Source organism: Staurois parvus, unplaced genomic scaffold (genome assembly GCF_062004578.1).
Source record: "Staurois parvus isolate SC_StPar_1 unplaced genomic scaffold, SC_StPar_1.0 ptg000019l, whole genome shotgun sequence".
In the NCBI taxonomy this organism is placed as follows: domain Eukaryota; kingdom Metazoa; phylum Chordata; class Amphibia; order Anura; family Ranidae; genus Staurois; species Staurois parvus.
In genome coordinates, this window is record NW_028317815.1 from 3,172,254 (window position 1) to 3,194,955 (window position 22,702).

A 22,702-nucleotide genomic window follows, 5' to 3' on the forward strand; every position below is an offset into this window, starting at 1 on the left:
ACTTAAAAAGATGAGAGAGGCCTGTAATTGGCATCATAGGTAGACCTCAACTATGAGAGACAAAATGAGAAAAAAAATCCAGACAATCACATTGGCTGATTTGGAAAGAATTTATTTGCAAATTATGGTGGAAAATAAGTATTTGGTCACCTACAAACAAGCAAGATTTCTGGCTCTCACAGACCTGTACCTTCTTCTTTAAGAGGCTCCTCTGTCCTGCACTCATTACCTGTATCAATGGCACTTGTTTGAACTTGTTATCAGTATAAAAGACACCTGTCCACAACCTCAGACAGTCGCACTCCAAACTCCACTATGGTGAAGACCAAAGAGCTGTCGGACACCAGAAACAAAATTGTAGACCTGCACCAGGCTGGGAAGACTGCAATAGGCAAGCAGCTTGGTGTGAACAAATCAACTGTGGGAGCAATAATTAGAAATTGGAAGACATACAAGACCACTGATAATCTCCCTCGATCTGGGGCTCCACGCAAGATCTCACCCCGTGGGGTCAAAATGATCACAAGAACGGTGAGCACAAATCCCAGGACCACACGGGGGGACCTAGTGAATGACCTGCAGAGAGCTGGGACCAACGTAACAAAGGCTACCATCAGTAACACACTACGCCTCCAGGGACTCAGATCCTGCAGTGCCAGACGTGTCCCCCTGCTTAAGCCAGTACATGTCTGGGCCCGTCTGAAGTTTGCTAGAGAGCATTTGGATGATCCAGAAGAGGATTGGGAGAATGTCATATGGTCAGATGAAACCAAAATAGAACTGTTTGGTAGAAACACAACTCGTCGTGTTTGGAGGAGAGAGAATGCTGAGTTGCATCCAAAGAACACCATACCTACTGTGAAGCATGAGGGTGGCAACATCATGCTTTGGGGCTGTTTCTCCGCAATGGGACCAGGACGACTGATCCATGTACATTACAGAATGAATGGGGCCATGTATCGTGAGATTTTGAGTGCAAACCTCCTTCCATCAGCAAGGGCATTGAAGATGAAACATGGCTGGGTCTTCCAACATGACAGTGATCCCAAACATACCGCCCGGGCAACGAAGGAGTGGCTTCGTAAGAAGCATTTCAAGGTCCTGGAGTGGCCTAGCCAGTCTCCAGATCTCAACCCCATAGAAAACCTTTGGAGGGAGTTGAAAGTCCGTGTTGCCCAGCGACAGCCCCAAAACATCACTGCTCTAGAGGAGATCTGCATGGAGGAATGGGCCAACATACCAGCAACTGTGTGCCAACCTTGTGAAGACTTACAGGAAACGTTTGTTATATATCCTTTGTTGGCAATGACAGAGGTCAAAGTATTGAGATGAACTTTTGATATTGACCAAATACTTATTTTCCACCATAATTTGCAAATAAATTCTTTCCAAATCCGCTAATGTGATTATCTGGATTTTTTTTCTCATTTTGTCTCTCATAGTTGAAGTCTACCTAAGATGCCAATTACAGGCCTCTCTCATCTTTTTAAGTGGGGGAACTTGCACATTTGGTGGCTGACTAAATACTTTTTTGCCCCACTATACTAGTAATGGCGATCAGCGACTTATAGCAGGCCTGCGAGCATTCTGACACTGGGGGGGGGGGTTGGGGGAAGCTGACTAACTGTTGCTGACATCCTCAGTGACATCAATACATTGATCAGTGCTAGCAAAAAGCACTGATACTGTACTAATGGCACTGGGTAGGAAGGGGTTAACATCTGGGGCGAGCAAAGGGTTAACTGTGGGCTGTTTCACTGTAAGCACACTGCTTTGTATGGCTCTGCTGTGCATGGCAATCACCGGGTGTCGGAGAATCGCTGGCCGGGACCCGGTAATCAACAGGTGAGGCTGCCAATGGCTGTGTGGGTAGGGCTCGCGCACCTCCTACCCGGAAATGCAAAATCACATGTATATACGTGATTTTACGCACCCCTGCCGCCCTGTAGCAGTATTTCTGCTATAGGGTGGGGGTAAAGCGAGTAATGTTAAATCTCAAAATGCTCCTTGTGTGGTGTGAATAGGGCATGTAGAGAGCATCTGTTTTCTTTGTCCTTGCAGAACGCGTGCAGAAAAACTGACGTATCTGCACCATGGTGTGAACAAGCCCTTGCTGTCTCCTACATGTGATATTGTGTATGGATTATATTAGAATTTATTGCACTGTGATTTTTATTTTTTTTTATTTTAGTCTAGTGCAACACATTTTTTTTTTGTTTGATTTCCAGTGTTCACCTCAATTACATTGCATATTCACATGTATTGAGCATGTGTAGGGTTTTCCAGCAGTCTCAGTGCTGATGCATTGCTTCAGTTGTTCTTTACAGTTATCATATAGTATGTATGGATCCATTAATTTTACAAGCTATGAGATAAATACTCCAAGGACTGTGACTAGGATGCAAGAAGTTATTTATCTTAAATTATCTTTCTTGGAGGTCCCTGAGGGAGAAAGTGAAAACAATAATTATGCAGATATTCCTTTCATCCCACACACTGCACAATGCTCCTATGTGCCAAGTTCTAAACATAGAATACGGTTGAAAGAGTGTGCAGTATGCAACTCATAGCCACATTTGAGCTGGAAACACTGTAATATCAGGCCAATCAGTGACAAATTCTTTTACAGGAACCTTAACCACAACAGTGTATATGACAAGACACTGGGATTTCTGATTGTTATACTCTTTGCACTGTTTTACTACCACTATTAACCATGGCTGTATATCTGTTGTTGTCAAGCTACCTTAAAGTGTATGTCAAGCCAAAATCTTCTTTCTAGTTTTTGGATAGAACAAGGAGGATTAGGAATGCCTTTCATGTTTTTTATACTATCCTAGGATCTGTTAGAGATCTATTTCCACTTCCTGTTCTGCTGATAGTTAGTGGAATTTATCAAATTGATCAAAACTGCAGCAACTAGAATCTGTAGCTATGCATGGCAACCAATCAGTGTCCATCTTTCATTTTCAAAGCTTAATTGAAAAAGCTGAGACTAGAAGCTGGTTGGTTGTCATGCACAAATGTTCCAAATTCTGTCTGCTCCAGTTTTTGTGAATTCTTCCAGTGTTTCATCAGATAAGAAATTACTATTGAAAGTTCCTCTCATGTCCTGTCTGTTACTACTTTTTCAGCAGGACAGGAATGAGGGCAAATTTTTCTAATAAAGCCCTGTGTAGCTGTAAAAAAACAGTAGACAGTCTAAACCATCTCCACTCTATCCAAAACTAACTTTTTAGTGGATATAGAGTTTCATGATCAAAACAGTGAGTTCTCCCTGTTAGAGATCTCTTTCATGGTTCTGGATACCCTAAATTGAAGAAGATTGAGATTTTATTGCAGAGGCAATCATTGCTCATTTTATGTTCACTAATAGACTTTTTGAGTTATTGACCCAAGTTTTTGTTTTGTTCTTTTTGTAGGCTTATCTAGGTAAAACTGCAAATGAGTACAGGACAGTGCCCTTTCCTACCACAAGTAGTGTGAAGAATGGAATGGTTTTTGATGCTGACAAGGAATATCTTTATGTAATGACCAGAAGAAAGGTAAGTGGTCAACTGAATGTCCTTATTTTGATTCATTGAGGTAAAGTGAAATTGTAGCCCAAATGTTTTTTATTTAAAAGAACCATATGCTTAGTAGGAGCTGCCATTGCTGGCCTTACTATAGACGCTAAGGGGCCAATTCATAAAGCAAAAGTATGGTCCAATATTGATTATACTACTGCTTTTAAAGAAAAATCCTTTACCACATTTATAAAGCAAAGCATTGTGCTTTGCAAATGTTCTTTCAGTTTCATTGTGATAGGACTTAAACAAAGACCCATTCACACTAGTGAATAGGAAAAGGTGATAGGAGGAAAAGTAAACTTGTCACACAACTTCAACAGCTCATGTGACAGGACACTCTTCCTATCCCAGAGTGTTCCTTGCAGCGCTCTGCAGAGAACTGTCCAAACAACACCACAGGCTCTGCACCATTCGTGTAAGGAGTATTTACTGCAATGTTCTCTAGAGATCGTTATCCACTCACGGTTATAAATATGGCCTTAATTGTCTGCCCCTCTCTGGCTTCATTGCTTTGTCATTTCTATGCTTGTTCTGGGACAGTAACTCCATGTCCCAGGCAAGTCATAACACCTGACCTGCATACATTTATGGATTCATGTCTACAAATGAAAAATTCTTAAAGCCATTGGATCAGCATGAGAGCCAGACAACTGGCCAGCAGTGGCTCAAGGAGGGTATTGTGTTGGTGCTTGTAGAATAAGATGGAGAGTGAATTGCCCACACCCAAATCACTTGTTATGATAAAAGCAGACATAAAATGAGGAAGTCAGAAAATGAAATCTACAATGATATATAGAGACCATTGAGTGAGATAAGAACACAGACTGTCGCCTCTTTAGCACTTTAGGCACATTAAAGCTTGCAGAGTGCAGTGGTCAGAAGTTTGTAACAGTGCCCCTACAGTGCTAAAACCTGTTCTATACTTGGCATTAATGGGCATAAAAATAAACTATAGTTGCCAACATTTGAAAAGACTTAGAAGTGACACATTGAAAGAACTAATAAGAAAAATGTGGTGTGGTTTTTTTTTTTAGGACACATACTGTGCATTGTAGGCAGGGTCAATAAAGTAGGTTATGCTCCATGAGCTATGGCTTGCATCAGGCCACTTCCACCCAACCCCCTCCCCCCCCTCCCGGCTTTGCTTTAGTGTAGACAAAATAGGGCCTGGGGGTACACTGAAGACATTGTGGTACAAGCGATAACCCCTCAAAATGTCATAGTGAGCAACGATATCCACCATGATCATTTATCTGTCAGACAGGAGATCACTATGCCAACAGATGAAGGCATTGGCAGCACTTGCAAGCAGTATGCTTGAATCCATAAAATTCCTAGTTCTTTTTTTCTTTTTTCTATCTTATTTTTTTTTTTTTTTTTAACTATAGACAGAGGTGCTATGGAGGGTGCTACCACTGCAACTTTTCTTTTAGAAGGAGATTTTAGTAAATATACACTCCATATTGTTTTACATTTTGTTTTATTTTGGATAAAGATATATTTTATTTTTTACTGTTTTTAATCCTCATTATAGGAATTTTAACTCCCTCCTTGTGTAAAGGGGGGGGGGGGGTTGAGGTGTATGGTCTGAGTGAATTGGAGATTTCCACGATTTCTTCTCCCAATGGCATTACGTGAGGTGACATCCCCTATAACTGGGACATAACAGAATTGTGTCTGATATTTCAAACCTTTGGCACTAAGCTTCAGTACCACAAACATAGTGAAAATCTTAGCAGATGTGTCTTTGAAATTTATAGACAAGATTAATTTAGTATTTATTTTTTTGTACATAGGTGCATCGTGTTCCTGTTCAGGAATGTGAACGATATTTAGACTGCAATGAATGTATTCAGGCCAAGGATCCTTATTGTGGCTGGTGTGTCGTAGAAGGAAAGTATGTAACACTGTTTTAAATTCTTAAATGAGATTAATTTCCGTAACTTCAATGTAGACTAATGTAATTTGCAGGAAAGAAGAGGGGATCTTGTTGCAGTGGTCCTTACCTGTTTAATTTGATGTTAATTAAAACAAACTACTTGTTGGGACATGCAAATGCTTGTGACCACACTGTACAGTAATGATTATTTTTCACCCAAATTAGAAGTCACAAATAACATTATTTAAACAAGTTTAGTGATATCTTGCATCATCATCATTATTATTGTTGTAGTGGCTGTTATTAAAATAGTTACCATTAGATATCATTCTTTGTTTAATGCTGTACAACTATTTTCAGATGCTTAAGGAAGAAACGATGTGCACGAGCTAATGATCCAAACCACTGGCTTTGGAGTCCTGGAGGTGTTTGTATGAAAATTGAAAGTGCCAGCCCAAGTAATATGAGTGTTAATGATCTTGGTGATGTAAGTATGTTGTCATGATTTCCCAACTCTTGACATATAATAGGCACCTAAGTTTCTTTCTATAGTCCTGCTTCTAAAAATGCACGGTACTTTAGCATTGACAAAGCAAAAGTAAAGTTTTAGTTTCTTGTTTTAGACAGAACATTTCTGCTATCTTTGTTGATATTTTATAAACGATCTTTGCGATAAGCATCCATTGCACAATAGTGTTCATTATTAGATTCCCTTGTTTCTTTAACAGTGAAAATAGGCTTGGAAAAAAAATCAACCCAAATTCTCCATGATGTGATATGAAAAGCAAATATTTCTGTTTTGATAATTGGGTTTATTTTGCTATTTATATAGTTAATACTAACAGCTGCTTACCTTTTATCTCTTTACCTTTGCTATGTTATGTCTTTCCCAAAATATCCTGAAATAAATGCCACTGGTTTGTAATTAATGAAGTGTAAATAGTGTTTTTGTTTTTTGTTTTTTTCAAATGTTAAACTGAGCATGTTGAAAATTCAATGACTATGAAACATCAGTTTACTGAATGCAAAAACATTTTTTCCCTTTTAAATCCTAGTTCTGAAACAAATAGAATGGTTAGAATCTGTTAGTTTTTTTAATTTTTTTTTTCTCCAGTAATTAGAGATTTAATCTCCCTAGTGAGGACACAGACAGCAAGAAAAACACAACAGGGCTTCTAAGTGCTTCCTACTATTCAGAACTCAAAAAAAGTTTGGGCTATAGTTAAAATTTACATACAGGGTGACACATATATAAGTCCTTTAATAAGTATGTAACCAAATTTTAAAATTACTGTTAATTGTTTTGGTTAATGCTTGGTGTATTTAATACAGAACTACACTGCATCTGTGCACCACAAATCAAAAGCGCTATTTAATATTCAAAGCAAACTCCTACATCCATCCATGTCTCCATACTTTATTCTACTGAGAAATCACTTTGAAAAACACCCCCTGCATTTCTGGCCATGGCCATCTTAAGTAAGGGCAGTTGATTCATGTTGTATTTACTTCCTGGAATCCAACTTAGGTGGCTTTGAAGCCACCTAATATTTTACTCCCCCATTGATTCCAACGCATGTTGCTGAAATGTCCAATTTTTTGAAATGTCCAATGTATGAAATAGTAAATACATTGAAACAATACATTGTTACCTTGTATTTACCCAAAGACACTTAAAGACTGTCTGCAAGTTTCATTTTACATAGAGCAACTGTATTTTTCCCAGTTGCCTCTGCTGTGTAACATAAAGCAACTCCTGGATGTCATTTTGACAGCTGGTAATAGCGGTGGGGACACTGAATCGAAACATAAGAGATGCCTTCTAAAAGGTTTGACGTTCTATTGGTCAAAAAAAGTGGGTAAAAGTTTTGGTGTTCATCAGCAGAGGAAGTACTAATTTACTGTGTCCATCCAGGTTAAGTTAACTGTGGTGCCACCCATAAAACTCCATTATGATGACAAGCTAATATGTAATTTTGGAGGAAGCGTCAAGGCAGCTGTGTTGAATGAGGATGGAGGCATTTCGTGTCCAGGCCTAAAAACCGTTCCATCTACAGAACGTGGAAAAGGTAATGTTAACTGAAGATTTGAAACTCTTATTTTTTGTTTGCTCAAGAATTTCACTGAGTTTAAAAATAAACATTTAAACAACTTGGCTTAATTTTGTTTTTAAATGACATATTTGTTTTATTACAGATTATGTGGATGTTGCTATTACCCTTCACTTTACAACAGAAAAGAATAGTGTGTTCTTTGCTAATTATTCCTATCAGTTCTATAACTGTGAAGAATCCGCTTACATCTCTGAAAATGTGCCGTGAGTCATTTTGATTTATGTAGCCAAAATCAGATTGCTTTCTGCCTAGAATATGATTTACATGGCGTATTTCTTGATTTTTCAGGTGCATCTCTTGTGTGAATGCAGAGTGGAAATGTCATTGGGATGTAGACTTGCATAAATGCGTTGACTTTCTAGGTTATAAGTCAGACACCATCAGCATGGTAAGTTTTTAAATGATTAGTGAGTCAATAGAATGTGAGGCTTTCGGAAAATGTCACATGTGGGGCCTAAAGCACATGCACTGAATTGCTGGCAAATTTGTCATTAACATACTAATCAGTAACTTAACAATGCCCCAAAGTACCACAAAATGGCACCCATCCACATACTGTCTTGGCATATAGTGAGCTCCTTTTAGTAAAATAATGGCTTCAGCTTGGTCTCCTACCCATGGGATAATCCCCTCCTAACTCCTTTTGCTCAGTAGGGGCTTAATCATAGAATAAGCCCATACTTGGGCAAAACATGTTAGAGTGGGTTCTCCCATGGGCAAGAGACTAAGGTGAAGATATTTTTTACTCAGAGGTGCTCTCTATATACCAAGACCTTATGCAGACAGGTGCCATTTTCTTTTAGTCTTCTAAATGTTTCTCACAAGCCAGTGTTCATCTGCAAACATTGTGGCCAGTTAGCAGAGATAACTGATTGGGGCATTTGAGTGGTATCCATTTTATTTGGTTTTTGGCCTACAACCCCAATTCCAAAAAAATTGAGACACTGTGTAAAATCTACATAGGAACAGAATGCAATGATTTCAAATCTAATCTAACATCTAATTTTAAGAAATAAATAAGGTAATTTTGAAACTAATGGCAGCAAGATGTCTCAAAAAGTTAGGGCAGGGCTGTGTTTTTCATTGTAGCATAGTCTGTTCTTTTAACAATACTCTGTAAACATTTGGAACTGATGAGAGCAGTTGTTGGAGTTTTGTGAAAGGAGTGTTGTCCCATTCTTTGTTGGTATAGGATTCTAGCTGCTGAACAGCCCTGGGTCATCTTTCTCAATTTTTTTTGTTTCGAGATGCAACAAATAATTTAAAGTAATGAATGGTCTGGACTGCAGTTAGACCAGTTAAGCACCTGGACTCTTCTACTACAAAGCCATGCTGTTGTCATAGATGCAGTATGTGGTCTTGATGAAATGTGCAAGGCCTTCCCTAAAAAGAACGTCTGGATGAGAGCATATGCTGCTCTAAAACCTGGATATATCTTTCAGCGTTGATGGTGCTTTCCAGATGTGCAAGCTGCCCATTCTATATGCACTAATGTACCCCCACACCATCAGAGAATGCAGGCTTTTGAATTGATGCTGATAAGAAGCCAGAAAGTCCCTCTCCTCTTTAGTCCGGAGGATGTGGCGCCCATGGTTGCCAAAAAGAATGTCACATCTTGACTCATCTGACCAAAGAATAGTTTTTCATTTTTGCAACAGACCATTTTAAATAAGCTTTGGCCAAGAGAAGACTGCAGTGTTTCTGGATCATGTTCAGATATGGCTTCTTTTTGCTTGGTCGAACTTTAACTTGTATTTTTGTATGACACAGTGAACTGTGTTCACAGTGATTTTGGGTAGTATTCCTGAGTCCATGAAGTGATGCATGATAAAATCATGCCTGTTTATAAATCAGCGCTGTACGATCACGGGCATCTAATGTTGTGTTTCAGCCTTGTCACTTCCACACAGATATTTCTCCAGATTCTCAAGGGCTTTTGATATTATGTACTGTAGATGATGGCATATTTAAAGTCTTTGTAACTATGATGAGGAACTTTATTCTAAAATTGTTTGACAATTATTAGACACAGCTGAACCTCTGCCCATTTTTACTTCTGAGACACTGACTCTTTAAGATGCTCTTTTTATATCCAAACATGTTACTGACTTGCCAATTAACCTACTTAGTTGCAACATGTTCTTCCAGCTCCTTGCCAGCTTTTTGTTGCCCTGTCCCAACTTTTTTGAGATGTGCTGCTGTCATCCATTTCAAAATTACCTTTTTTTTCTTAAAATGTTATATTTTCTGTTTAAACATTTGATATGTTTTCTATTTTCTAATGTGAATAAAAAATGGGTTTATGAGATTTACAAATCCTTGCATTCGGTATTTCATGTAGATTTTACACAGCATCCTAAATGCCCCAAAGTAGCAGCAAATCATTCCCTGCAATCTGGAGTATACCATAAAAGTTTCAACCGATAGTGAGGTTTACAGGGGTATGTAGTATAAGGATGTAGTGATTCTTTGTGTGGTTTCATTGAAGGGATACATTCCAATATCCATGCTTTCAACATCATCACACCTGCCTTAGCCAGCATTATGACATTAAAAAAAAAATAGTTGTTTTATCATGCAGGCAGATCATTTAGGCCAGCTTTGGATAGAGCTCATTCAAGCAAGTAGCCCTATATTTGTCCTTCCTCCTCATACTGCTCTGTTTACAAATTTCCCCACAGTGTAACCCTATATACCTACATTTTATTCTCCCTTGCAGCCATACACTCATACCTCTTCTCCCCCAATGCTGCTCTGTAATCACTCCCCACCCACCCCTCTTTCACTTCCTTTCTGCCCCATGCAGCCCTGTATCTACTTCTGAAGCATCAAGGCTAAGAGTTTTTTCAGATTAAAGGCAGACAAGGAATATTGTTGGACTCATCAGAAAGCTGAAGTTTAAAGTAGAGCAAAAGGCATTTCTATTTAATTTTGGATAACATAAAGGAGGGTTATCTGTGTTCCATAGGCAAACAGGTAGTGAGAGGAAATCTCTCCAAAATGATAGAATTTTATAAATAAGTCATCAGAACTAGTTTCCATATTGGAAGATTACCCTTCTATTGTCATTCTGGTGATAACCCAAAATTTTGGACTTTCTTTCTCTTCACTCTCAGTGATAATGGTCACCAGGACAAATTAGAGAGGGTGAATCTACCAAACAGGAACACAGATAGCAATGGAAACCTGACAGGTGTTCTAATCCTTCCTTTTTTACTCTATCCAGAATTAAAAAAAAAAAACATGTTTTGCTTTTATGTATACTTAATTAGTTTAATATATAAGCTGTAGAGACAACTGGTTGCAAAACTGGTTTATTTTGGAAGTATAGGGGGTCATTTGCTTGGCAGGTTTCTTCTGTTTCATAAAAATATGGAAGTTTAACATCAATATGTTTTCTGCAGAAAACCTCAGTTTGTTTGGCCATTACTGTAGTATGCATTTTAATGGGAAGCTTTTTATGATTTACATCATTATTGGGTCTTTTGCTGGTATTATGGGTATAAATGGCAGACATGGAGATGTATATTTTTCCTTCTGTTATTCAGCTGTGTTTATTGTGACTATATCTGAATAGTAGGAAATCAATTTAGATAGGCTGTTCACAGAATATAAGTCACATGTGTCAAACTCAAGGCCCTTTCAGGCCATTTCTTGTGGCCCTCGCACCTCTTCTGCAGCTTCGTCCCCCGCTTCTTCCCAGCAGCAACACGAGATAAGTGGGTGCCTCTGCATTCAGTTATTACTGGGTTTGGTAATAACTTAAATGTATGAATACAGGCAAAACCTTTTTTTTTTTTTTTTTTAAGGTTTTGGATAGAATGGAGAGGCATTAAAAGACCTGTCGGGTTATATTGCGGTTTGAGTCCCCCCTGTCTATTTTTCCTGTTTACCATTATCATTGAAAGTAAAAGAAAATACCAACTTTTGGGTTGTCCCCAAAAAAGTATTAGCAGAGAAATCTTCCAATGGGTACGCTAGTTCTGGTGACCTGGGGGTTCCTTAATTTGCAGGGATTTCCTCTCACTTCCTGTTTGGCTATGGTACAATGGGACACAGATGCAATGGGATACAGATGGCGGGGGAAAAAAAATCTGACCGAGATTATAACCCTCCCCTGCACTCAAAAATGGGGGGGGAAAAAAGTGTTGCCTATAGTTCTAATTTAAGACTTAAGCTGTGAAGGGCAGGCGCAGACTAGCAAGGATCCCACTCCCACTCCTGTACCTGATGAATCAAGTCTGAAAATTAGGGACACACACAACCTGTATCATCCACCAGAAATTTTATTGGAGACTGCTCACCTAGAACACCATGACAGAACCATGTTCTATTTAAACGATCTCCATTAACGTTTCCTGTGAATGATACCTGTGGTTTGCGACCCTACTTTTCATACTTGTATCATCTGCTACAGGAGTGTGAGTGGGGTCTGTGCTAGTCTGCACCTGCCCTTCCCACCACACCCAGTAATAATTGAATGCAGTGGCAATTATTTGTTATGATAAAGAGTTTGAGGGCAACCATGATGCTGATGCTGACCTTGATGAAATTGAGTTTGACACCCCTGATATAAGTAAATCACTGCAGAATACCTTACTTAAAGGATAAGATAATCATATTTAAATTAAAAAAAAAAGGCACATCTTCATGCGGAGATAAAAAAAAAAGTGCATTTATTTATTTATTTTTTTGCCTTGAAGCCTGTAAAGCATTGCACCCGCAATCGGCAGATCGCCGGTACCATGCAGGGCAGGAGCAGGCTTGTCAGCATATCTGTCTGCTCATACCTCGTATGGGCAGACAGATGCACACTGACAGGAAGAGACAATGAACTACTACAACACTCAACAGCGCCTTGGTAGTTCAATATGAACTATAAGCTGACAGCCGCAACGGATGTTGGTACACGTAGTTTCCTATTCACAGAACTCTGAATAGCGCGGCTGGGTGAGCAGAGCCCTAGACGGCTGTGTTTAAAAAAAAAAAAAAATAGTGAAAACTAGCGGGTGGAGAAGATCATACGCTAGCTATCACTAGATGCAGTGGATGGGGCATCTGCTGCAGGAGAGGGAACATGTGTAATTTACAGCTTTTGCTGTACCACCTGCTGGCTGGTATCTTCCTTATTTCTGCCAAAGAGTTTTATTGTTCTCTAAAAGTTTCTGAATTTTCACATTGCTTTCCAATCAGGTTCTAAATTGACACTTGTGTGATGTATTGCTTTTCATATGAACATTGATGTTTTATATTATAGTATAGCCATTGTTTAAATTTATTAGACATCATCATTTTTACATAGCACTCTTGGCTGTATCCTGTGTGTAGTTAATAAAGGCAGTAAATATTTAATAAATCTGATTATGTTGTTGATCTAGTTTGCTTAAGCTAAATGGCAATTTGCTGTGCAGCTTCGATCGTTAAGTAGCCGTAATTGATTTTTCTGAGTGCTGAAATTGAACTAGCACAGGCTGCTTGAACATAGGGATGTGAGTGAGCAGGTGAGACCTGAACAGTTGGATTTTATTTTATTTTTTTTGCATAGTTCCTATTTTTGGAAGTTTTTTTTTTTTTTCAGTACATAATACATTTCTTTTCCTTCAAATGTACATTATTTTATTTAGTATAGCTGTTTAGAAATAGGTGTGTTTTTGTCTTACAATATTATCAGCCTCATGCAAGAACATGCACACTGACAAATGAATAAAGTGTCTTATTACACAACACGCCGCAATATATGTTTGTCAGAAGGTGCATTGCACAGCCATTCAGAATGAATGGAATATTTTCACACCAGCTTACCTAAAGAATACGTAAATCCAACATTTCATATTTCTGATACACTATATTGCCAAAAGTATTGGGACGTGTGCCTTTACACACAGGAACTTTATTGGCATCTCAGTCTTCGTCCGTAGGGTTCAATATTGGCTCACCCTTTGCAGCTATAACAGCTTCAAGTCTTTGGGGAATGCTATCTACAAGGTTTAGTAGTGTGTCTATGGGAATGTTTGATCATTCTTGCAGAAGCACATTTGTGAGGTCAGGTGCTGATGTCGGACAAAAAGGCCTGGCTCGCAGTCTCCGCTGTAATTCATTCCAAAGGTGTTCTATCAGGTTGTGGTCAGGACTCTGTGCAGGTCAGTCAAGTCCCTCCATCCCAAACGCACTCATCCATGTCTTTATGGACATTGCTTTATACACTGGTGCGCAGTCATGTTGGAACAGGAAAGAGCCAGCCCCAAACTGTTCCCACAATGTTGGGAGCATGAAATTATCCTAAATGTCTTGGTATGTTTTGGCCAAGCCCAACCCCTGAAAAACAACCCTACACCATAATGCCCCCTCCACCAAACTTTACACTTGGCACAATGCAATCAGGAAAGTACCGTTCTCCTGGCAGCCGCCAAACGCAGAAACGTCCTTCGGATTGCCAGACAGGGAAGCATGATTGGTCACTCCAGAGAACACGTCTCCACTGCTCTAGAGTCCAGTGGCAGCGTGCTTTACACCACTGCATCCGATGCTTTGCATTGCACTTGGTGATGTTAAGCTTGGATGCAGCTGCTCGGCCATGGAAACCCATTACATGAAGCTCTCTACACACTGTTGTGCTAATCTGAAGGCCACACGAAGTTTGGAGGTCTTTAGCTATTGACAGTTGGCAACTTCTGTACACTGTGCTCTTCAGTATACGCTGACCCCGCTATGTAATTTTATGCGGCCTACCACTTCATGGCTGAGTTGCTGTTGTTCCCTGTTGCTGTCACTTTGTTATAACGCCACTAACAGTTGACCGTGGAATATTTAGTAGCAAGGAATTTTCACGGATGGACTTATTACACAGTTGGCAATCTATCATGGTACCACACTTGAATTCACTGAGCTCCTGAGAGCGATCCATTCTCTCACAAATGTTTGTAGAAGCAGTCTGCATGCCTACATGCTTGATTTTATACACCTGTTTTTGTGCATATATACCGTGTGTGTGTATGTATATATGTATATATATATATATATATATATATATATATATATATATATATATATATATATACTCAATTGTTTTGTCTTCAATTTATATTTTAAACTGAATGGGTTGCTTTACAAGGTGTGGGTTTTCATACAAATGTGCTTTGCACGTTACAGTAAAGTGAATTGTATTGTGTGTTTCCCCAAGACCAAACTGATGCCCACCTTAAATGAGTTTAAAATTTATATCCATAAAAGTGTATAATCAAAACATTTTTTGTTTTGGATAGAATGGGGAGGTTAAAACACTTGTCTGGTTTTGCTGCTATTAAGTGCTCTGTTAGAGAGCTTTCCCCTCACTTTGTTCTGAAGGAATGAGGGAAAATCTGCAACAGCGAAACAGACAACAATAAAAAGCCAACAGAGGTTCTAGCTGTACTTACCATAAAACAGCATTTTTACTTCTGTCTATGTTGCTTCTTCCTCTCGCGTCCTGTGCTGTGGATCATTGGACAAGAAGTGAAAGAATCTCCTCAACAGTGACTTGTGTATATTTATCTGTAAACAATCGTTTTCTCTTGATTTTGTCTCAAGCCTGGTTGTAATTTGTGTTTTTGTTTTTTGTTTTTTTGTTTTTTTTAGGAAAGTAACTGTCCACAGTTCTATGATCCAAAACCACAATTTATCCCAATGAATAGGCGAACTACCATTACTTTTAGTGGAATGAATCTTGACCTTTTGCAGGTAATTGTGTGGCAATTAAATCTTTTGTATCTAAAATTCATGATTTCCTTTCACATTCGTGTGTGTGTGTTGTTTTTGTGATTTTAAACCGGTAGTAAACCGCAGCTTGAGGGGGAAAAAAAACCCCCTGCAAGGTAACCTCGTAGTGTGCTAATATGCATCGCATGCTAGCACATTATGCAGAACTTACCTTAAAACGAAGCTTTCAAGTGATGCACTGTCCTCGCTGCAGAGGTTTCCATCGTCACCCAGTTTTCCTTCCGGGTTCACAAGCTCTGGCCATATGGCTGGCTGAGCCGCAATGATGTCACTCGTCCAGTAGTCTCAGGACACTGGCATGACATTCCTTCAGAGCTCATGTGCCAGCTGTCAAAAAGAGTGAATATCTCCTAATCGATGCACGTTTAGTAGATATTCTTTTTACCTACGGGTAAGCTTTATTGTAAGCCTACCTGAAGGTAAAAGATACAAAAGTGGGTTTACTTCCACTTTAAGCTTATCTGAACATGCAGCACACATTAGATCTAAAATGCTGATTCAGGGGGATCAAGGTTAGCTCTTTAAACTTGAATTCTTTTGACTGAAATCTGGAAAAGTTGTTTTCGCAACCCAGGCACAGATCTTTCACTGGTCATACAATACAGAATTGTATCCCACAAAGAGTAATTGGTCTAATGTCGGTATATGGTACATAAATATCCACCAACACCAATCATGCCTTTTGTATATTTAAAGGATAGGTTCACTTTTAATAACATGTTACATGCCACCCCCACGTTCAGGGTGTAACATGTTACTAAAGTACACCCCCCCCCCCCCGGTCTCCATTGTGACTTTGCCCACAAAGCCACTTCTTTCATGGATGAAGTCCCATCTACTAGTTCATTGATTCTTCCTAGACTTCAATAACATTCTGCCTGGGAGCTACAGGAAGACAGCTATACTGAGAGTCTGCAGGAGCCTGACATTGCACCCACGGTCTGTTGATCACAGGGGCAATGCTCTGCAGCCTTCTGAAAAAAATGTAGATACACATTTTACCCCAAAAATTGCATTTTTTAAATTTTTTGAGCTTGTATGTTTTTTATGTTTTAAAGCAGTCTCAGTTTCTCATTAACTTTTTTATATTTTTTTTTGCAGTCAGAAACTTTTATTGCTGGTAACGATAACCCCAATCTTCAAATGAGGTCCCCTGTACAGAAAGAAGGCGACACATTCTCACTCTCCGTTCCACCGGTATGTATACAGATTATAGCTTATTCTAAGTGGAGCACCCCATGGATACTTTTATTTTTCCATTAATAAAAATGTCACACTAAAGCCTAAATATGCCAAGGATCATCACTTGAGTTTATTTTCTTACACCATGCCCAACAAATTCCAGGACCATTCAAGACAGCAGTTTGTTTCTAAAAATAAGTCTTTCTCTGGATCAGCTGAGCTAAGTGTCCTTTTACATGTATTGCTTTTGAGCACAGAAGCACTGCTGCACATTTCAGCTTTTCATTTGTCAAACAGCTAAAGTGTTATAAAGACACAAATGGCCATCCATTTAGAGTTTGATCTTTTTTAGAACTATTTTTTGTGCCACAAAACTAAAGATGCTTTTGTGGGCTTGAAATCTGCTCACTGTAAACACTGAAACACGGTAAGCTAATGCATGTTTGGCGGCTGTTCTCAAGCTGTGTGAAGCCTTGTGCTCTTTTCTTTAGGCTGGCCGTAAGTGGAATATTTTTTGGAAGATTTCAATGATTACTACTTTGAGAACAAACAACACATTTCCCATTATTTTCTGATTTTGGAGTAATCTATTTACTTTTGCTTGCACACTGATCATTCGCAAATATCTTTTTCAGTATGTTTTTCCTGAGATGTAAGTTTTCATGTAACGATAAACCTCTTGAAAACAATCATCTGCAGTGAAAGTCTAGAAAATAATTTTAGCCAATACCCTATTTTTGGCCATTAGTGGTGGTTTTCGCATTAGAATGCTGTAGGTCTCTATGTCCACTAAACATTTATTATTATTATTATTATACAGTATTTATAAAGCGCCAATAGTTCACTCAGCGCTGTACATTACAAAGGGGGACAGAACATGTGACAGACAATACCAATACAATGCAAAACATGAGGGGATCGAGGGCCCTGCTCTTTCGAGCTTACAATCTAGGAGACATGATTCTATACTGTTCACTATGTATGTAAATGTCATCTGACCTAAAAGTGCCCAGTAGGCAAGTGCTTAAAATGCTTACTGCTGCATTAAGAAAGATGAGTAGATGCCCTTCTCAACCCAAAGCCCAAGAATTGAATCTATGCGCAATTCAAACTCCAGCACTTGGTCTTTAATGCTGTCAAGAAAACTTTGGCAAATATGTGGTGGTTGGCAACACATACTATCAAGCAAGTTTAAAAAGTAAAATGAACTGGTTCCTGCTCAGCAAGAAACTTTTGCAATTTACATTTACAAAACATAAAATTGAACATCTTGGATCAAACATTACGCTCCAAATTGACTTAAACTACCTAATCCATTAAAACATCTTAACCATCAGGGAAGACTCTTAATTTGAACCCACTCTGTGAACCCCCTTTCCCCTCATCCCCTTTTCTCTTATGTCTCACCTCCTGTCTTACTTTTTATTTTTATTCATTTTTTACTAGTTTTCGAGGTAATGTTACGTTGTTACGTTATTGCCCTATGGAACAAGGTTCCACCTTTTATGGCTTGAGCTAGCCACAGGCGTACATAAACTTTCTAATAATCAGAGTTGTGTTATGTAGCGTTTCTTTTCCTTTCTCCTTCTAGTTTTCAGTACAAGACAAAGAGATCGTGCCTCTGGATATATTCATTTTAAGCAAAGCGAATGAAAAGAAGGTTGATAGCAAACTGAATGGTATGATAGCATTTTTTATTTGTATACTTCTCACCATTGCAGTGAGGATTTAATGTGAAATTTGTCACACACTTTGTTTCCTAATTCTGTAAGAAATGTAATTCACAGTAATATGTATTAAAAGAAATGTGGCTTTTGCTGACCTTTTTCAAAAAAATATTTACAGTAGTAGCCAGACTGTCCTTGGCATCATTAATTTGGGACCCTGATCTCAAAACACATGCTAAGGAGAGCGAGGGACCCTAATCTGCTTAAATGTTCTCACAGTGAGTCAAAAAAGACCTAAAACTGGAACACAATAACATCCAGGGAGCTAGTATTTTAGAAGGTGAGGTTGCCTCTGGTAGCACTCATACTTCATCAGTACAGGCAAGTTTCCTTTAAATTAAACACACCATAATAAAAATTTAAAGCTGAAATAATCGGTTTAGTGGATGCTTATCCTGTATATTGCTAGAAAGAAGGGGGCATTTCTGTGCATGTTCATTTTACCTTGAAACGGGCTTGTAAATCTGTACATATATATTACATATTGGGATGATGTTGTTGGGTGCTTTTTCTCTCCTTTCTCTATCTGAATTCATATATTTATATTTTTCGCTGTGAAATTAAAGTACTTGAAGCTTTATAACCTGTTTAATTCTATTCATTACTGTGTAGTTATCTCACCGTGTGCTACTGTTGAGTGATTAAAAAAAAAAAAAAAATGGACATGAAGGACAATGTTTTTGATGCTTCTACAGAGGTTCTATTAGAACCTCTTTTTTTCCTTTACCATTCCTCCACTTTGCATATCGCAAAAGTAAAAATACTCACTTAAAGGAGCCATCCATGTATGTTTAAAGCATGCATTATTTCCCCTTGAGTGGTCATATGTAGTAATACGTAACATAAAGCTCAGCTTACTGCATGCACATAAGTAATAAAGAGCACTATGGAATTATAGCATTTTAAGCACCTTGTGAATGATAAGGGATTTGTGATTGATGTATGATGAAGAGGTTAAACATAAAAAAAAAAAATCATATGTTTCTCTTTAAGCTAATAATCATTTCTTTTATTTCTAGTAAAACTGTACAATTGTTTTTTTGGAAGAACTGACTGTAGCTTGTGCCTGGCCGCTAGTGTGGAATACGACTGTGCCTGGTGTGACAACAAATGTGCTTATAAACCTACATGCATTAATTCACCTGCATCAGAATGTCCTGCTCCTGTCGTCACAGATGTAAGAAGTCAAAACATTTCCTTCTTTTTTAAGTTTATTTGTACAATGTTTTGCACCTAAAGTAGTGGTATTCTATAAGTATTGATACACCCCTCCCCTGCTGAGCTCCCATCCACTAAGACACCCTCACACTGATTTACTGCTTTCTTCCTTCTTTATGTATTCGAGCAGTCGTTCTCAACCAGGTTTCTGTGAAGCCTTGGGTTCTACTATACAAGCTAGGGTTTACTTGAACTATGGCAGGTTGACCTCACATTTGATGATGCCTGTTATGGTAGTTATGGGACCAACACCACTTGGCAGAGCCAGCTGTATGACACTAGTAACTTTTTAGTTGTCTGTAAAGGTGTGATTCTGACTGCCACTGTAAGGACATTCTTCCCACTGACTACCAGTGTAAAGAGACATTCGTCCCACTGACCACCATTCTAAGGCGATCTTCATCCCACTGATCACCATTGTAAGGTGACCTTCGTCCCACTTATCACTAGTGTAAGGCGGCCTTCGTTCCACTGGCCGCCAGTGTAAGACGACCTTCGTCCCACTGGCCGCCAGTGTAAGACGGCCTTCGTCCCACTGGCCGCCAGTGTAAGACGACCTTCGTCCCACTGGCCGCCAGTGTAAGACGGCCTTCGTCCCACTGGCCGCCAGTGTAAGGCGGCGTTCGTCCCACTGGCCGCCAGTGTAAGGCGGTGTTCGTCCCACTGGCTGCCAGTGTAAGGCGGTGTTCGTCCCACTGGCCGCCAGTGTAAGGCGGCGTTCGTCCCACTGGCCGCCAGTGTAAGGAATATTTTCTCACTGACCATCAATTAGAGAGGAATTTTTGCTATCATCCCCCAATGAAATGGTTTTATAAAGAGTTCATTTAGGGTAATAGAGGCTATATTAGAGATACAGTGTAGTCATGTTTGCTTAATCATCACAAGCAAACACAAAAGTTTCCCAGCACACTTACCAGCCAACCTGCAAAACAACCAAATTGATGCTGTCTAACAATTAACATTAACAGAGGGTTTTGTTTGCACACATTTCCAAATTGATACTCAAGCTGCAGTTCCCACGTCAAGCCGCCTGTGTATACCGTGATCCTAACGCCATAATTTTCAGAGTCTCCCAATTGGAGCACATATAGCAGTGGATACATTAAGGGCAGGTATGCATGGAGGGAGCCCACCCCTCCTTAAAGGCACAGAGCTGCACGTGATGCCCTACAAGAGCACAATAGTAGCTGATGGCATCCAGTGCTCCCCTGCACCCGAATAAAACCAACTGTACAAAAAAGTGGCAACCACCCCAACTTATAGCTAGCCTTTGCAGTAATGTGCACTTGGAAGGGCAATGCACATCACAAACAAAAGATTTTTTGTTTGCTGTGCGTTGCCCTTCCATGTGCACCTTACTACAAAGGCTGGTAAAAGGTTGGAGTGGTTGCCACGTTTTTGTATAGCTTCTTAATCAGAAAAACTTTTGTCATAATCAAGACTTTTTTCATAGTCCTTCATCCAGCATATGCTGCATGCATCCTTTTGCACATATTTGGGCAAAACCCAGCATTCTTTAGCCTCTTTTCTGTTCTGAATAATTTTTTTATGGGCAGTACTAAACTACTGCATTATGGCCACTAGATGGAGGTGATAAGCATGGAAAATAGCATACGTTTTTGTAATAAGAGATATGTAGCAATTCTAGAGAGCACTAGAGGGATTTGGCAAATAATTATAACCAATTATTACATTTATTTGCTCATTTTCTCCAGCGTTCTCAAGAATTGTTACCGGGTATCTCTTATTACAAAGATGTAGGTATTTTCTATTCACTGTAAAGTTGCAAATGATCTTAGTTTGTTTATATCCCAGACTTTTTTAGTTTTAGATAAGTGGCAAGGAATTAAAGCCCCTGTTAGATTTTCAATGTTGTCTCTGGTACCACTGAGGAGATTTATGCTGTCTATTTACCATGGTTTTCCCCTGTAACCGGAAATAAAAGTAAAGGAAAACCCAAAATTTGAGTTGTCTTGAGAAAAGGATTAGAGGGAAAGGCTAACTGACATTTTTCTGGGGAGAACTACCCAGGAGGGTATTTCCCTCACTTTGGAGAGCTTTCTCTCACTTCCAGTTGTGAGAAGCCCCCTAGATGTTATAGTAGTCAAAATCTACATCTACAAAATATTTGTATAATTTGTCTGTTTTTGTTAGAATTACATATGTTCTTCATGTGATTGTCATATTTGTATTATTTATATGACCTTTTTAAGTAATTGATGAAAATTATTTCTTATGGAAAGTTAAAGTGTATCTAAAGCCTATATCTTTTGTGGTGAGGGGTTGGAAGTCCTGGTTGCAGACCACTGTCTAAGGAACGGAAGGAAAACACAACATTTTGAATGTTCACTGGAAAACAGGGGAAAATCTTGCAATGGAGACACTTGTTGCAATGAGAACTGTCTAAAAGGGGAATTTTACATTCTCTGGAGAGATTTTCTCTTTTTGCTGTATTTCCCCAATGGGGGCCACAGCAAAAACCATTCCCTACTCCAAAATGAAAAAGAAAAGTTTAGGTTTTTAGATGCACCTTTAGGGGAATATAGTTGCTTTTTAAAGCTAGTGCTTTTACCTGAGGCCATTCTACAACAATACAAAAAACAACAAAATAAAATTATTAGCATTTGTTTTCTTATTGAACTGTTTTATTTTTCTCTGGGAGCTCTGCTGTGTTTTCCTTCATAAAATGGATCAATATTGCTTCTTGGCAATAAGTTAAAAGAGAATGTTGGACTGCAGACTTCTCACCTGTACTGTACTCGTCTAAAAAGCAGAACTAGTACAGTATATAAATAATCTTCACTGCAGATGAAGATCATTTATATAATCACTGCAGATGATTATACAGTACGTGTGTAGCATGTTGCATACCGCCACACTCGGCATGCTGTTTGATGATTGATGCTTGTCAGTTGCCTTGTGGGTCAGTGAATCAACTGAAGATAAAGTGATCTTAGATACTGTTCATTTTTTTTTTAATCCAATAATAAATGTCAGTCATGCTGAATCTGATATTGCCCTACATCATATATAAGTATACTGTAATATAGCTTTTCTCATATCAAGTGCCATGACTTTTATGTATGGATTGAAGTGGTGAAACAAGGTTGAATGCTTACACTTAATATCATAGATTTTTTTTCCTTTCTGTGCTTGTTCTCCACAAGCTGTAGAATGTGTTCTTTAGTATCAGCATAAAGAAATATTTTGTTGTGACGTTCTGCTTTTGGTATTATTAGTAGACATAAATAGGCTTTT

The 22,702-nt window shown here is 38.8% G+C and overlaps 1 protein-coding gene across 2 annotated transcripts in view; it reads left to right on the top strand.

The window, feature by feature from the left end:
* Window positions 1–22,702, top strand: part of PLXNB2 (plexin B2) — a 280,669-nt gene that overhangs the window by 189,588 nt on the left and 68,379 nt on the right. For both annotated transcript variants that reach the window (XM_089684488.1, XM_089684490.1), the window contains 10 exons: window positions 3,423–3,545; window positions 5,366–5,466; window positions 5,809–5,935; window positions 7,364–7,517; window positions 7,645–7,765; window positions 7,851–7,950; window positions 15,177–15,278; window positions 16,419–16,514; window positions 18,091–18,178; window positions 19,246–19,403. In XM_089684488.1, coding sequence (XP_089540614.1) covers window positions 3,423–3,545; window positions 5,366–5,466; window positions 5,809–5,935; window positions 7,364–7,517; window positions 7,645–7,765; window positions 7,851–7,950; window positions 15,177–15,278; window positions 16,419–16,514; window positions 18,091–18,178; window positions 19,246–19,403 — 1,170 coding nt within the window. The remainder of the gene's footprint in view (window positions 1–3,422; window positions 3,546–5,365; window positions 5,467–5,808; window positions 5,936–7,363; window positions 7,518–7,644; window positions 7,766–7,850; window positions 7,951–15,176; window positions 15,279–16,418; window positions 16,515–18,090; window positions 18,179–19,245; window positions 19,404–22,702) is intronic.